The sequence below is a fragment of the Rhipicephalus microplus genome, chromosome 8 (genome assembly GCF_043290135.1).
Source record: "Rhipicephalus microplus isolate Deutch F79 chromosome 8, USDA_Rmic, whole genome shotgun sequence".
Lineage (NCBI taxonomy): Eukaryota > Metazoa > Arthropoda > Arachnida > Ixodida > Ixodidae > Rhipicephalus > Rhipicephalus microplus.
The window spans coordinates 32,674,718-32,692,239 of record NC_134707.1 but is presented as its reverse complement, the minus strand read 5'-3'; the positions used below and the strand labels follow the sequence as shown (position 1 = coordinate 32,692,239).

Below are 17,522 nucleotides of genomic sequence, written 5' to 3'. Positions count from 1 at the left end.
AGTGACTAGACCACCGCGGCGGGGCGTTCAGCTGTTTTCGGAGATGGTTTGTTCTGCCTTGTTGTAATATACCATGAAATATTTATTGACTTACTGCTATAAGACATGACTAAAACGACGGATTTGATGTGGTATCTTTTTGCTTCTGCACTGGAACGAACGTAAGAAAATATTCAATGATCTCTTTGTTCACTTTTTCGATCGCCAGGCGGCAATGATCGGTCCAAGTAATTGTAAAAGCTTACTCATTATCATGACAATTGAGCAAAAATTAAAGTCACAATTTCCGACTACCTTCCAGCGAAATCCAAATCAGTATGATATGAAAAATAATCGAGGTTTTAAGTTCTAAAAATATATGTATTATGGAATGCCGTAGTGCAGAGCTTCGCAAATTTCCACAACCTGGAGTTCTTTAATGTACACGTGAACCTCAGTACACAAGCTTCAAGCGTTTTCGTGTCTATTTAAAATGGAGCCGCTTCGGCCTGGACTCGACAGGCGAGCACAATAGCCACTACAGATCATAAACCAACGTGGCGGGTGAAGTTTAAGTTAACAGGGTCTTACGACCTGGGCATAGAACAGCGAGTATTGCATAAAAATTCACACGACCACACATAATGAAACGTTATTCTTCGTGAAACTAATCCTGCCATCAATATTGTTTTTGCGAAAGCATCTTTCTTTACAGGAAAACGATGTGTTCTTATGAAGGACCATCATATCTCTGAAAATAAGAACACAGTGTCCATACATTGTATCCGAAGAGATAATATTCTACTATTTGACAGGCATCTTCTTAATTTCGGTTCCACATTCAGCACATAACAATCAAGAATGGTACACGAGATCACATGACACAACATGCGCTTTCCTTGAAAGGAATCTGAAGGAAGCACACCCCAAAGAATGAACTGAAAAGCAAGGTTGAGTACGACAGTTCATTAGTTTCGACCGGAGAGTGAGTACGTCTGGGTGTCCTTGAGAATTCATTCTGACGTTCTCCCGAGTGCACTTTTCCTCACGCCATCATATCTGTCGTACGAACATCCACGCACGCAAACTACTCAACGGGAAATCATCGACTGCTTTTATGTGGGCAACACAATTTGAAACGAGTGTGCGTTATTAATGATGACGCCCTTATAGGAGTCGTCATTAATGCTTTATGTCATTGTGCGCGCCATCCACTAGGTCATGTTAATGAAGTATGACTGAAAAAGACCTATTCTTTCCACAACCTGACTGCTGTGATGATTAGGGCGAAGTTAGATGGATTAGGGCAAGGAGAGGGAGTATAGATGACCCGAATACAGATCGAAAAAAGAATAACAAAATATTCGTTTATACGAACCTATTTGATCTTTCAGACAATAAAATAATTTCGAAAAAAAGTTGATTTCGAGTGAAGACTCAGAGGCTAAACATTTCTTTTATTCGGAGAGTCAATATGAACAGTCTTGCGTGGTTTTTACCGTTGCCACCGCTTCCGCCGTGCACCGTATATGCATGTGTGTCTCTATATATAAAAAACTCACGAAAGAAATATTCGCCCACGCTCGTACACAGCTCGTTGCGATGAGCCAACGCATGCTTATCTCCCACGCGTACTTTGTCCCACGCAAGTGGTGGGGGGGGGGGGGGGCTAGATGTTCGTGCGCTCGTGCTTATCCTTCAGTGGGTAGAATCGTGTGCCTTGTCCTTTCACTGAAATGATTGTGTTAGTTGCCTGGGCCTCAAAGGTCAGACTGTTCCTGTGATCTGTACTTGTGATTACGTTTCCTGCTTCGTTTTCGTTTGAACAGAGCGTTAAGCGTCGAGTTGTATACGTTGTTAGTTAGCTCTCGTCCTGTGTTTGTTGTTTTTGTACGTCATTTGTGAGATAGCAGCAAGCTTTACGTATCTCTCTGCTAGCCGTTTTGAGCGTTACATTCCAAGTTATTGCTATCGCATTCTATGATTCACCCTTGCGGATAAACTGTGCCGTTTTTTTTTTCTTGAAATCTGGCTACAAAGCATTACCCAGTCAATGTTTGTTGATAAGTCAGAAGAGCCTCTCGTTACCTACGGTCCACTTATAAGAAGTAGCTGTCCGTGCTTGGAAAGTTCTATGTAAATTAAAAAAAAACACTACACTGAGTGTACCCTTTTCTGTATTTCTCTGGTCTCTTCTGGCATCCAAAAACAAGCAAAATTGTCTTTTGTTGAAAAACTGTCTTTTTGTTCAAATGAAATCATTTTAGAATGGCGGTTTCATAAGCAGTTGCAGTAAATGCACAGGAAGGAATTGCGGTGGCTCATCCAAACAAGTATCGACGCACTGTTTTAGAGCAGAAAACTGTCGAACTACTCTGACGGCAGTTGTGGCGCAAGTGTGTTTCGTTTCTACTATTCAAAATATTTTACTATTAATAATATTTTACCATTCATATTACTCATATTTTACGCCACATCCAAACTCGTCATATCTCATCCACCATCGAGGAAAGTAGGCTAGCAAATTAGGTACGTTTTCTTTTGGAGTGGTCCGAACACACTTTGAACGTGGTAGTGTTCGAGCTCGTATCGCAAAAATTGAGGCGTTGGCGTCATTGATTGTGACGAAAACAATCTTGTGCGTTACCAAAACAAATGCAGAGAGTTTCCAATTAATAAATAATAAAAATCCTGGGTCTCAGTGGGGATTGATCACAGGTCGTTCGCGGGGCAAGTGGGTGTTCCTTCACACACATACGTGTCTGCTTATGAATGCAGCGAAAGTAACTTTTCTCTACTTGGAAATGCAGTGACAGCAACTTTCATACTTGACAAACGCACGCGTTCTGTATACCTGCTTTTTAACAATACATGAAGCATTGCGGTAATAAAGTGTGGTATACACATGCACATAGCCATATCGGGCGTCGAAACATGTTAATAAAATAATTATTTCGTGGTTCAATGGTAGGTCACCCATTACAAAAGGCACACACGTTACAGTGCCTATTCCCTTAAGGCCACGTAGTGGGTGGAGAGATTTCATGCACAGAGTGCTTGACATACGCTCTAGGGACAGGATATCACTATCTCGTGCAACACCTAAAGGCGAAGCTTAGGATTGACGATGATTGATAAGTCGTGTTTAACGTCCCAAAATCAACATATTGTCATGGTACAGCGCGAACCAAAGGCAGATAAACGTTGACACAGCGACCCTCAGCAGCCTAACAGCAAGATCGCCTTCTTTTTTCAATAATAATAATAATAATAATAATAATAATAATAATAATAATAATAATAATAATAATAATAATAATAATAATAATAATAATAATAATAATAATAATAATAATAATAATAATAATAATAATAATAATAATAATAATAAACATTATTATTATTATTGTGATTATTATTATTATTATTATTATTATTATTATTATTATTATTATTATCATCATTATGCTGCACTTGCTAGCTTACCTGCAATGTACGAGGATTGGTGGCTGCGAGCCACCTCTCGGACCGAACATGCCTTGGCAGGTACGCACAAACTGCACGAGTGTCCCCGGTTTTTCCGGAGTTCCATGGTCCTTCCACGCCGTGAAAAACACGTGGCGTAGGCTACGCCACTTGCTGGAGTCGTCAGACTGCAAGACGAAGAAAATCACAGGGATCCTACTAATCTCCTACAACACGCCGCTTTGTGTGAATGGCGATGTTGAGGTTCTGCGAATAGGCCAAGTCGAATGCACACCTTCTAAAACAGAAGTTTCCCTTCATGCCTCAGTTGCAATGGCATATCCGCAACATGCTTGCAAAGTATAGGCTTAGTTCTAATACTATATTTGAGTCTTTGTGGGAACAATTGTTGCGCAGTTGCGCAATATATTGTTGCTATACATTTCAAGGCGAAAGCCTTAGATGCTTCATCATACGCATGACCTTACCGCCGGTGTCAATATCAACGATGCAATCAGCAATATATAGCGCCTAAACGAAACAGACGAAACAGGCCTACAAAAACACACCACACATTCTTCTGGGTGTGAAGCACCCATAAGCACCTGCAGTGTCCTGTGTGTTTTCTTTGTCTTGCATAATTCAGCGCCCTTCATTATTAAAGGATATCAACTAACTAGCCCAGCAAGGTATTCAATGCGATAACGTTAAAGAGCTCACTTCGCAGAAATTCTAACGTCGTCGTCAGCGTCGTCGTCGGCGTCGTTGATTGTGAGCGAAAAATCATGATCTTATGCGCGACCAAAAAATATAGAAAGTTGCAAATAGCGTGAATAAATGATATTAAATTCTGGAGCAGAGTGGTGACTGAACTACATTGGTCGCATAATGTGTCATCTGAGAATGCCGCCATCTCAAGACATTCCTGCTTGAATAAACGAATACTCCACTTCTGGAAACAGTATGATATTCTATGAGCTGCACAAAGATGCAATGCCTGGGATAGCCGAGGCAACCCTGGTCGGCAACTTGTTGACTGTGAGGAAATCGTATGAATTCTCCAAAGTACATCTCGATCAATGTTAAAGTAAGAGTAAGTGCTGCAGTTTATATTAGTTCCAACATAAAGTGTTCTATAGAAATAAACAAATACAAGTTTTCAGCAACATTGTAAAGGGTGTAATATTTTCGCACAGTTTTCATTTCATAGATTTTATTGAACCCGTCGAGGTGACCCCGTAAAGGTGAGCCAACAAAAAGGCACACTATGTATTTCGCTCATAGGTAAGTGAAAAGCTCTATGTTCTTGGGGGGGGGGGGGGGGGGGGTGTCTACAAACCACATATATTCCACCTCCAAGGTTTGGAGCAAAAACTACTGGTTGTCATAATGTGAAATATATTCTGTGACTTCACTGTGAAACGTGAGCCATTGTAAATGAGGGCAAATTCAATATGGAACTGTACTGTGTGTGAAACCTGAGCCACGTAAGTTCGGTAAACAATGTTTCTTTTAAGTATTCTAACGTAACTTTCGTCAACCGTGCCTCGTCTAGTGTGAGACCCACCACACGGCTTTGTTCTATTCCAGAGTAGAAGACCAAGTACTCTAAATTGTTAACCACTTTTTCGAAATGCACAACGATCTTAAGTGTTTATAATTTATTCTATAAACTCAATCCACAACTTACTTTGATTCGAAATTCAGTCAAGATGAAATCATCCTTTTCCTTCGCTGAGTCTTTGCGCACTTGTACACTTCCATATGCTTGTTCTTTGCAGTCATCAGGCCAATACTTTTCACACTTTTTCTGTGTTGAGGAAAAACGCATTTACCAAGCGTCACAATACGATGTTTCGAAGGTATTGTTTATTTTTGTTCGGGGTGCCCATAAGCGTGCGAAAGCTGTTTATGACTCAAAGCAGGGCAGAGAGCAATATAACTTCATAAAATTTTGAACCGCATCGATACCATCAGCTTATAAGCAGCAGTTACCAGACTGTGGTTTGGCTAGACATTAAAATTGTCTCCAAATTTTTTGCCTTTATTGCGTGAGGGATGTTTTTTTATGCAAAATTAGTCTGCAAGAAATTGCTTCACGGACTTACCATATTGATAATTGAATATCTAGCGGTATGGACACTGGTACACGGAGGTTTCTTGGTGATAATTTCTCACTTATGAGTACATATCATAAGAGTTGTGCTATTTCTTTTTGCTCAACGGTGAAGATTCATCTAGACTCGAGCCATTGAAGAGTGTGATCATGTACGAGAAGCCGAAATATATAGAAAGGTGTTTTTATGAGACGTAGGCCAGTAATCTAATCGACATTGACGCTATTGTGCTGGGCTATTATTTTCTTAATTAATCATCTTTTTAACAGCTCCGGTAGTATATACTGCAATGTAAAATCCTGAAACTTACCCACACTTTCAGATTACTAAATAGAGTAACAGGCCCGAAGTCTCTTGTTTTGCAATTGTGATTTCCTTTTTCAAGACTAAGTGCTTTATTTTATTACCATGTGCCTTTGTACGCATTTATATGAACAAGGTTGGTGAGAAGGATAATAATATTTAGTAGTTAGCGTTGTGTCATTTAGGGTTTAAGAAAAAAGAAGGCTTTATACATACACAGTAACTTGCAATACCCTAGATGAGAAAGCTCACAGCAATAAGTTGGATCGCTTAGTAATTGTTCCTTCGTTTGTGCAACACCGGTACATGTAGAACACATATAAATGGACAATCGCCGTCTTCGTATCACTATACAATTTTATTGAAGTTATCCGCTTTACGTTGAGATTAAATGTTGTATCAAAAATACACTGATATTCTAAGCAAGTGTACGCGTGCTGCTGATTCTGAAGATTTCTAAAGGGAGAATTGCTAAAATTACATGCAACTCGTAACACAGGCATCGGTTTTGCACAAGTACGTCTTTTGCAACTTCAGAACGTGTAGGGGGCAAAGCAATACGAGAATGCTTTGTTGCCTTACCTTGTTCCCTTCAACAAACTGTGTGAGCATGACAATAATTTTGACGTCATGCTCCCAGATCATTCGCCAAAAGTCATTGACAGTGAGGGCATTGGGTCCCTGCGCAGCGATGTACTCTCGCTCCGAATTGCAACCCTGCAAGATGCGGGAGGTGCGATTTGCATATGCTGCATTCAGCGGGTAGACAAAACTTAGTCATCCAATAAAGTAGATACTCAACATAGGAGATGAAAAGAAACCAGTGCTTCTCTACTAAGGCAAATTAGTATGCTGGTTGAATCAGTTCAAACGTGACCTGAAACAAAATGTGTATGTATAACCTAACACCCCTATCATACCTTCGATTTCAATGTTCAACATCACCAATACACTCTGAAGTAATATTTAGGTGTGTACGAGGGGTTATATACTGATCAGTAGGTTTTTTTGCACAGGCTGCAGGGTGTGCAAGTAGCTTTTATTTTGAAACGATAAGGATGTCATGCTCTGCGCACTGTATTTACCGCAGGTAAAAGCACTTTAGGGGCGAAGCTTCTTATAGCCTTAACTTGTCACTAGTAACGCGTAACCTAGAAAAGAAGAGATGAGAAAGAGAAATGACAGTCTCCTGGGTAGTTGCCTAACGTGGCGGATCGGTGATGGGGCATAGACGGAGCAGAGCGGCGGGCGTGTTGAAGACGCTTGCGCTCGGCTTCCTTGGCTCGCGTCTGGTCGGTGTTACCTGCGCACCATCTGCAATCTCGAACGCGATCGAACGCATGAACGCATGCACGGACGAACGGACACACGGAACGATGAACCGACTGACACTTCGCCACACTGAATATCATTCACTCCGTGGATACGCTATAATTTTTTTTCTTTTCAAGATCATTGAAGGATGTATTTTCCTTTAGTATGTTGCCAAGGTTTCGCGTGCAACTTCTTACCTTCACAAAGCTTGCGTTGATATAAGAGGACTGTTCATCCTCGCCAATCAATGACAAGGGCACCCTAGACTTGTCGACTGTAAAAAATTGACAAAATTATGTGCAATTAGCCCATCGAGCTGAGAAGCGTTCAGGAAAATAGCTCGCAAAGGTAGCAATAACAAATCTATCCTAATTTTGAAGCAGCAATTGTGCAACTACTCGTGAACAACCTCAGCAAGAAAAAATATGGATTTTTGACAGGATAGGCAGGAAAAAATTTACTAAAAATCTCAAATAAATTGAAATCACATCTTACATGGATGAATATTTGTGAATCGATTTTTCTTGCTGTTCGCAGGATGCCTTGCAACGTCAGAAGGATACTGCGGACTGAGTTCTACAAGCCTCTGAAAACAAAATCGATAAAGAATTAGGACATTTTAATTAACCTATTCATGCTCTTATGGAAGGAGTTCATATAAGCTGCCGTTTTTTCCAGTAAATATAAATAAAAGCAAATAAAATTTTTAAGGAAATAGCAGTTTTATCCTAACAATGAGCAAAATTATGACGAGATCACCACATGTTTCCTCCTCCCTGGTAGCGTGTGCACGTACGTACAGACACAGGGAATGCACTAGAACCATGGCTTTTAAATGAAAGTTACCTCGTATTCGTCCGCAAATCGGTAGGCCGAATCTTTCATCATCATCTCAAGGTGGCTTCTGAACTCCATCTTGGGTATGGGCCTACAAAAATGAAGGAGAAACGACATTCCTCAAGAGGCTAGAGACACTTCATCTGGCATCATCAATGACATGCATGCACTGTGGGGCCTCTTCAGCAAGCAACATGGCTATAGAGGAATGCTGTTGGTTCACTGTTGCACTCGTAGAAAAGGGCGGGGAAAGAAACGCTAGGATGAAGAATCACCGTAGTCGCTACGAGAGCCACAGGCGTCAGCTGTGGTTCGTTCTTCTTGTGACCTTGTGCTGCCGAATCCTTACAAGTGGCGTAGCCTTTTCATTACACCAGTACAAAACTTCGTTTTGCACCTAGAAAGACACAGCTACGAGTATGTAGAGCCACGGCGGAAAAGAAAAACACACAGAAACGTCCGGTGGCCACAGCTGCGAAATCACGACACCGGTTGCTGTTGTTACCAAAGACTACGATTGCGAGAGTGTCAAGCACATTCTATTTTGCAAAGCAGGTGTGGCAGGCAGAAAGCAGTCCAATGAAACAGCTTTTCCGAGCGGGTGTGTTGTGACCTCCTCAGTGCCAAGAATGTACCATAGAAAAAATATTTTGCAAAACTCTATTATTTGACTCACTGCCCTTAAAAACAAACACAGAAGAATTATGAATTCAAAAAATTTACATTTGTCTCAAAATGTGATTGTACCTACTTGCGTATTCCTGATCTTTCGAAGTCTTTAAGATTCAGTGCGACGAGATTATCAGACCGAAACTACTTTTATAATGATATACAGGACGTCCACAGTTACAGGAATGTACTTTAGACATTGTCGTAGTCGCTAAAACTAAGAAAAAAAGCTTTCACTTATTACGAGGACGTAACCAACCACTCGTGCAGTACTCATCCGAGCACTCATGCTGCACTTAATTATTTAGTAGGCTCGTTTCGCGAATATGACTAGACATACAGCGCCATTTATCAGGGCTTCGTGGATATGACTGTGGCCTTTAAAACAACGGGACCCTTTTAGGTACCGTTGTTGAGTAGGATAAAGTCAAGGTCTTTCAAACACTTTTCAAACAAAACAAAGCCTCATTCATAGGCAAGTGATAATGCACAAGCATTTAGTTTAGATGTGGACTTTCCGATGAGCAAACAGCGAAGTGGTTGGCTTCTTAGCGATCACAGCCATTCGAAAACATAAAATTCACTTGGCCTTGTCGATTTAGACGTGCCAGATACAACAGCGCAGCCTGTCAAAAGTTTGCCATTTTGGCAAACGGTAACTTGTGGCACTTTTTTTTTAGTTTTGAAATATGTATAGGCTGATAGAGTAGACATGCTCCTCTGCTTCAGCACGAAAAAGAGGAATGGAAGGGCACAGATTTGCAGCAACCTTAGTGAGCTCATAAGGCTGACATCGAGAGCAATGCAAAACGTTCAACCGTGTGCGTGCTGTCGGCTCACACTCATAGCGATTGCATAGACCCGACCACAGACTCTGACCTCAAACTTCGACCCTAAGCACCTTCACGAAGTGAACTAAGATTCAGTTTACTTCAAAAAAAAAAAAAAGAAGGTTACAGGGACTAGTACATCACACATGCTCTCGCATCTTCGATCCAATCCTCGCAACTTAACTCGTCTCAGCCACTGCGAACCTTTCGAATTCCGATGAGGCTCTCCCACATAGTAAAAACGAAGGATGAGAAACAAAAAAAAAAAGAGTAAATATAATTTTCATCCAAGGCGGCACGCATTGGAAAACTCGGTGGAACCCATGTGGTAGCACAGTTCTACAATGCACTTCACTCAGTCACATTGACTAAAAAAAAGATAAGCAACGAACGTAGCCGCCGGGTGTATTCAGTCACTATGCAATCTGGGCTGACATCATTACTGACTGTCGGTTTGGCTTGATCATGGCTTAATCATGAAGCGCCCATGCAAACATGACCCCGGCCGAGGCGACGCACTGGAGTCAACTCGTAATTAAAGGGGCGGCGACTTGGAATGCGTGGTGGGCGCGGGAGGAACCGTGATATGAAATGGGCGTTTGAAGTACAGCGATTTCCAGCCTGCCGCCTCTCGAGAGATGGCGTCACTTCGCTGCACCCAGCCAGTAACCTTTAGCGTTTCATTTCACTCAAGCGAGTGTTCCACTATCGCTGAACGTCCCATGCCTTTTTTCGATCGCTTCCGCAGTCTCCCGTGTGAAACGCTTTTGGAATGCCTGATTCTTTACATAGAATCATTCAGTAAAACAGTCGCTTCTCGTGGCTCTTCTTTTGAGAGAGCACCACGCAATTTAGTAGTACGACGCATTTCCTTTGAGTTGCATGCAGACGGGCGACGTTTAAAAAAAAAAAGCTAAATAAGATGATGTTGAGTAGCCTTGATCAAGCTTTCTATTCTGCCCACCTCCTATAGCATACCACTACATTTACTTGGGCTATCCAACTTGTGACGTAATTTCAGAACTGCGTAACAATTGGTAGAATATGCTGCACAGGTACGCCCCCAGCAACATACCTGCATGTCAATGGCACACCAGCTAAAGGAAGTGTGGTGCACCCGTCAGCCTTGTGTCTTAAATGTGGAGCATTTCTTAGCGAAATTAGGTGATTTTGAGCGTATCTATCTATCTATCTATCTATCTATCTATCTATCTATCTATCTATCTATCTATCTATCTATCTATCTATCTATCTATCTATCTATCTATCTATCTATCTATCTATCTATCTATCTATCTATCTATCTATCTATCTATCTATTTATCTATCTATCTATCTATCTATCTATCTATCTATCTATCTATCTATATATCTATCTATCTATCTATCTATCTATCTATCTATCTATCTATCTATCTATCTATCTATCTATCTATCTATCTATCGGTCTGTCTGTCTGTCTGTCTGTCTGTCTGTCTATCTATCTATCTATCTATCTATCTATCTATCTATCTATCTATCTATCTATCTATCTATCTATCTATCTATCTATTCATTGTTGACTTTGTCATAGCGTTAATCAGATTTGTACCAAATATGGTATGCCAAAGTTTGGCTGTATGTACCACGTAAATACAAGGTCATAGAATGAAAATCATGACAAGCAGGTCTTGAGTGCCATGATTTACATAACACAATTTTGGGGCTATTGCAGCTATTTTGTTTTTATTTGTGAAACAATTGTGTGTATCTATATAGTTGCTCATATTAGAGTAGGTAATTTTTAGAGGTTCCTGGTGTAGGGGTCCTTAAAGGCTCGAAGGTTGCGTCAGCAATAGCACTTTCTTGTTGTTTTGAATTTAGGCAGCATTGTACTTTTTAGTTAGACATTGCTTCGTTCTTTTGAGTCACTCTTTCATTTCTTATTTACAGACCAACACTGTATGCGGTTGTTTGACAACAATGGCAAAAAGAATACAAATATATTATAATCTGAATATAAATAGTATATAAATAATAATAATATTGCACTTATAGTCATTAGAACACCTAAGCATGGTCACTATTTATAACATAATTAACACTACACAACAGGGCTTCAGCCCACTCTAGTTCTCACAACAAAATCTTATCCGAATCAAAACGCTTTTACGCGATTCATGCCATATATCAACGTAATTGTAGTTGTCTAGTTTCTGAAATAACTGAACTCTGACAGTCACATTTTGTTACGATCCCTTTCTGAATAACAAATAATCGAATGTTAGCTTTAGGTAAGCCACGGCAGTAATGATATCGACAGGCTTAGCTTTCAGAGTGGTGATAGATTAGACAGCCATGTGGCCTTAACGTTGATTGCTTTACAGCGGTGGTTAATGTAAAACTGCATTCACTCCCATAGCGTAATTTCGTCAAAATACCAAACTAACGTAATTGCGCCGTGGTTGAGCCATCTCGACGTGGTGTTGGATAATGGATGCCCGATTTCACGCTTCGCATACCACGAAAGATTGTAGAATCACACGCACATGGAAGAAGCCGTTGAAATAACTTTCCGAAGGGCTTCTCCCGAGAGGCCGCCGAACTCAAAGTGCGGTGGCAGTTGGAAAACCAGCGCCGCTCCGCAGCTTTGGAAATCAACGATTCGTGGAATCATTAAACGCACCCACTGTGGCCCTGGCCGACGTATCTGAAAATCGCCTACGACGCGTTGGCGTACCATTTCGCTTAGGGCAGCCCGAAACCACCGGATTCCAGTTCGGAGGCTTCGAATGATTTTCGAGACTTGACCGCGAAATTACGCAATTGCGTGTAACAATTCTGGGGCTGCATTCCCTGGCTGTCATAGGCGTACATTTCTGCGAAAATAGAATGTTATTTTCAACGGTTACGTTCGTACGAATTCACGAGGACTCCGGAATAAAATGAATGTTTGCGAAGTACGGGCGTATATGACTGCTGTAACTTGCCGTGGTAAACGCTGTCGTGATGAATGAAATCAGAGTGCCAGTTGTGTTTTCCAATTAAACCACTCGGTGGGACTACCGATGAATTGGTTGAAAATAAATGCATGGTCACGCGCAAAGCTCCACACCTTACCTACAACTGCTAATTCCAGTAAAAGATAGTGCAGAAGCCAATAAACACTAATTAACCTTATCTACTAGTCATTATTACTGTCCATATTTATTTTGTGGTGTTACCGCTGTCATAGAACTTGCCCAAAGCTCAACTACCTAGAAGTAAGATCTCCCAACTACTAGGACACGAAAAAGAAACGATGACTTGGTAGTTGGTATAGATTGACCAACTGCACGTTAAAACCTCCAATATCAAACAATTGCCTATCAAAAAGTAAATGTTAACGAATAAAATCAAAGTGAAATTTTATCATATAGTTATCGCACTGAAATCCCTGCCGAGGACGCAAAAGTTTTTTATAAGTTTCGTAAAATATCGCGAAAAAAAAACACAGTAGCACACAGGAAGAAGAAAAAATGGGCGCTTATCGCACTGAAATCCCTGCCGAGGACGCAAAAGTTTTTTATAAGTTTCGTAAAATATCGCGAAAAAAAACACAGTAGCACACAGGAAGAAGAAAAAAAAATGGGCGCTTATCGCACTGAAATCCCTGCCGAGGACGCAAAAGTTTTTTATAAGTTTCGTAAAATATCGCGAAAAAAAAACACAGTAGCACACAGGAAGAAGAGAAAACGGGCGCTAACTTTCAACTGATCTTTTTTAAAGAGAACATGCATACAGGAAACAACTAATCACTCACAATGAGCTTATCTCATAGCAAAAATAATATATAAATACAAGCAGCGATTTGTCGCTTCCCTTTCGCAAAGCCGTAATGCCCAGAGACCTGGTTCCTTGTTGGACAGAGATAAAGGTGGATGGCTTATGAATTCATCACCTAAACTTATGGCAAGAAAAAAGCTTCCGCTATATCTGTAGGTGAAAATAAATCTTCCATGACAGGATGTACTCAAACAAGTCCGGTAAATGTATATTTTTCTTGATACGAAAACATTTTTCCGAAATTTCATACAGATAGGCTGGCGGTAGAATCATGGTTGCAAAAGAGGGTATTTTGTTTCGTCTGTTAACTGCCATCTCTGCGATGTACCAGAGACAATAAAACACTGCTTGATTACCTTCACAAATATCATTATGTTTTGGGACGTCCTTCAGCAAATATTTATAATTGATTTTATTATTATTTGACATACCACTTGTTGCCTTCTTCCATCCCAACACGTATTTATAAAGTAACCTTTCATACGTTTTTTTTTCTTTCAATGGAACCACACACTCTGTAAAAAACGCGCATGCAAGGCCGTGATAGGGAACCAACCAACGACTGCTTTAAGTATGCATTTCATGCTTATGGTTTTTCCTCCCTCCAAAGGACATTCAAACACAATATATATATATATATATATATATATATATATATATATATATATATATATATATATATATATATATATATATATATATATATATATTTATATATATATATATATATTCACTTTCCCTTTTCTTTGTTCTTATTTACATTCCATTGGTTCTAATAACTTCCCCTGTACATTCCTTGGCATTACTGTCTGTTAGATCTCCTTAATATTGTGTTAAAACACGGAAAAACGAGCCCTTAGGTATACACTACTTTCCCTTATCTCTTTCTCTCTCTCTCTCTCTCTCTCTCTATATATATATATATATATATATATATATATATATATATATATATATATACGTGCCTTTGTATGTTTCCGCAATACCTATGCTATTATTGTCGCTGAGTGAATGCACTGCTACGGCGAAGCAAATGTTATAGTTTAAAGTACGCATCAAAATAAACACCATGCAATAAAGAAAAAAAATTGGCAGATCTCACGTACAGTGGGAATCGATGACATGCGAAGCACGAATGAGAAATGTTGATATATGTCACTTTAAAATCAGCACAACGTTACGAGGTGGAGGTATATGATGCCATACATGGCTTCCGTGTCACGACTATCATGTTTCGATGTGTCGTTTACCTTCGTCATCTATTGACGTCAGATGATACCAAATTTAGTATGTGTGGAGCTATCGTAACGGCCACGAGCACGCTATGGACGTGGTATGTTGTCGTGTTCTTACATGACGTGCGTCTCAGGATTATCATGTTTGCACCAGTTATATATTTCGTCATCCATGGACGTCTTAGAACAACAAATTTGGTCATTGTGGAGCTAGCGAAACGGCCAAAGCGCATCATGAAGGGCCCAATAAACTCCATTGTAGCGTTGACGCGCACGCACGCTGGGCACAGCGACGCTACGTTTGCCAAACGCGAGCACTCCATAGTCTGACGCAAGGCGCGACCAGCGTCCGTCGGCGCAGCTTGACGGCAACCGGCGCGAAACGCGACATGCTGCATTTCGTGCCGATGGGTTAAGCAGACAATACTGCGTCTCCCTCTTTTCGTGACGGAGGGACGCCGGACGGCTGAAATGCACATGCGTCAAAGCAACGCAGCGTGGCGCGCGCCTGCGAGTATATGGCAGGACTGGCGCCTGGTGTGACAACGCCGGCGTGACGCGACAAAATCAACGTCGGCAAGCACGCGCACCACGTCACGTCAAAATGTATTGGTGCCTTGACTGTGGCATGCAGTCATGTTCTCACATGACACGCATCTCATGATCATCATGTTTGCATCAGTCACATACCTTCGCCGTACATTGACCTTACGTAACACCAAGTTTGGCATATGTGAAGCTAGTGAAATCGCCGCTAGCGCATCATCAGTGTTGCATGAAGTCATGTTGTTACATGACAAGCATGTCATGATTGCCATGTTTGCATGTGTCATTTACCTATGTCGTCCGTTCATGTCACGTAATACCAAGTTTGGTACATGTCAATCTAGCGAAACTGCCGCGAGTGCATCATGAGCATAGCATGTAGTCATGTTGTTACATTACACGCATCTCATCATGTTTGCACCAGTATACCTTCATCGTCCATTTACGTCCCGTAATACCAAATTTGGTGTAAGTGAAGCTAGCGAAACGACCGCCAGCGCATCATGAGCTTGGCATGTAGTCATGTTGTTACATGACACGCATGTCATGAATTTCACATTAGGGTCTGTCGCTTGTGTTCGACATGCATTAATGCCATACCATAGCAGTTTTGCAACATGTCATGTGAATGAAACCACTGCAAGAACTTCAGGACCATGAAATGTAAATCATGACATTCATGCCATGCATAGCGTAATTTGTTTTTTAAGACTAGTCAAATATGTTCCTAATACAGCCATGTTATGGCATACCAAGTTTGGTATCGATACTATTATTGAAACGGCTAGGAGAGCTAAAAGTCGTTGGCGGATAGATAGATAGATAGATAGATAGATAGATAGACAGATAGATAGACAGATAGATAGATAGATAGATAGATAGATAGATAGATAGATAGATAGATAGATAGATAGATAGATAGATAGATAGATAGATAGATAGATAGATAGATAGATAGATAGATAGATAGATAGATAGATAGATAGATAGACTTAAAGTTGCTGAAGTTCGCTAAAAAATGCTTCGCACTTTAAAAGGAACACCTGTATGGCTCTACGGTTAAATACTGAGCTTCCACGCAGACACCCGGGTGCGAATACTGTTGGGTTCTTTTTGTTTTTATTTGCTAAGTATTTTTTTTTCTTATTTCATGTGATACTAAACATGGACAACGGTGGCAGCGGCAGACAACTACGCCGCACGCGACCCTTGTGATCTCATAGCAGCTTTCGATGTAAAAATCCGGGAATCTCCTCTAAGTGAATGAGGACCAGTGTGCGAACCTAGGTCCTAAGATTCACAATGTCCACGTAGAAGTCGCCGACTATTTTAATAGACAAACAGACAGATAACGCATGGGTTTACGGACAAGTAGACGGACTTCCAGGCGCACAGACAGATGAATGGCACAGATTGCTTCTTCACAGGTGTGTAGCAGGTGTTGCGATATGTGTGTGGACGCCGGTACATCACCAGCCAAGGCTGGCTTCCAAGGAGCTTTGCCTTTAAAACAGCGTACCTAGGGAGTGAATGATGATAGACGGGGGGAAGCTCCAGAGGGTTTCATCGGGAACCCGCGAATCCTCCGTTCATCCGTTCGTACGTTCATAGTCTGTCTGTCCGTTTGTATGTCCATTCGTCCGTACGTCTGTGCGTTCGTATATCCATCTGTCTGTCTGTGTGTGTCTGCGGGCTCCTCCTTCCGTACTTCTGCCTCTCTGTCTGTCTGTTGAAACATCTCGAACGATGCGAGTGATGCCAGCGCCATCCAGTGAACACTTAGCATATTAGGATGGCTACAACAGATAACTATGGCAGACAAGCCTGTGCCTTAAAGGGGTCCTTCAACACTTTTTGAGCATGGTCAGAAAACGCCGTCAATCAATAGTAGAGACTTCCAAAAACACGAGAGCGAAATGTTATAGCGCAGCACCTGGCCTCAAACTCGCAATAAATCATCAAAATTAGCTAAAAATTGCTCCCTCTTTTCTTGACAAACACGGAATACGCCAAGAAATCATACGTAGATGACCCATCTATCAGCCGTTGGCTAATTTGAACATCGCGCACTCGGTTATTACAGAAATCGCCGCGTGAGGCCGTCACTTGTCCACTCGTGCACGCGTGATCACACTGAAAAAGCCGCGTATTCGATGAAAAAAAAAAAGAAAAGTGTTCAATGTCACGAAGCGCGCATGACGTTATTTGTGTGCCCCTCCCTTCTCCCCCTGCTTAGCTTCCAGCGCTTTCGTCGAGACGAGAGAAAACAGAATGCGATCGCAGCGTGTGACAAATCTTTGTAACTACGCTCACACTGAACGAATTCATATAACTTTTGCGGCGTTGAATTTGTGAGGCAATACGCTATTCCACTGAAATATTTCCATGGTTACTCAAAAAAATCACAGCATGTCTACGGAGCG

At 41.1% G+C, this 17,522-nt stretch overlaps 1 protein-coding gene across 3 annotated transcripts in view; it reads right to left on the bottom strand.

The window, feature by feature from the left end:
- The window catches only part of LOC119165302 (receptor-type tyrosine-protein phosphatase H), a 93,169-nt gene that overhangs the window by 9,551 nt on the left and 66,096 nt on the right, over nt 1-17,522 (bottom strand). For 2 of the 3 annotated variants that reach the window (XM_075871473.1, XM_075871474.1), the window contains 6 exons: nt 8,025-8,106; nt 7,674-7,764; nt 7,376-7,452; nt 6,447-6,581; nt 5,135-5,254; nt 3,466-3,632 (listed from right to left, as the gene is read on the bottom strand). In XM_075871473.1, the coding sequence (XP_075727588.1) occupies nt 3,466-3,632; nt 5,135-5,254; nt 6,447-6,581; nt 7,376-7,452; nt 7,674-7,764; nt 8,025-8,106 (672 nt within the window). Of the gene's footprint in view, nt 1-3,465; nt 3,633-5,134; nt 5,255-6,446; nt 6,582-7,375; nt 7,453-7,673; nt 7,765-8,024; nt 8,107-17,522 lie in introns of those variants that run through there. The other variant, XR_012885548.1, reaches the window with a different exon arrangement.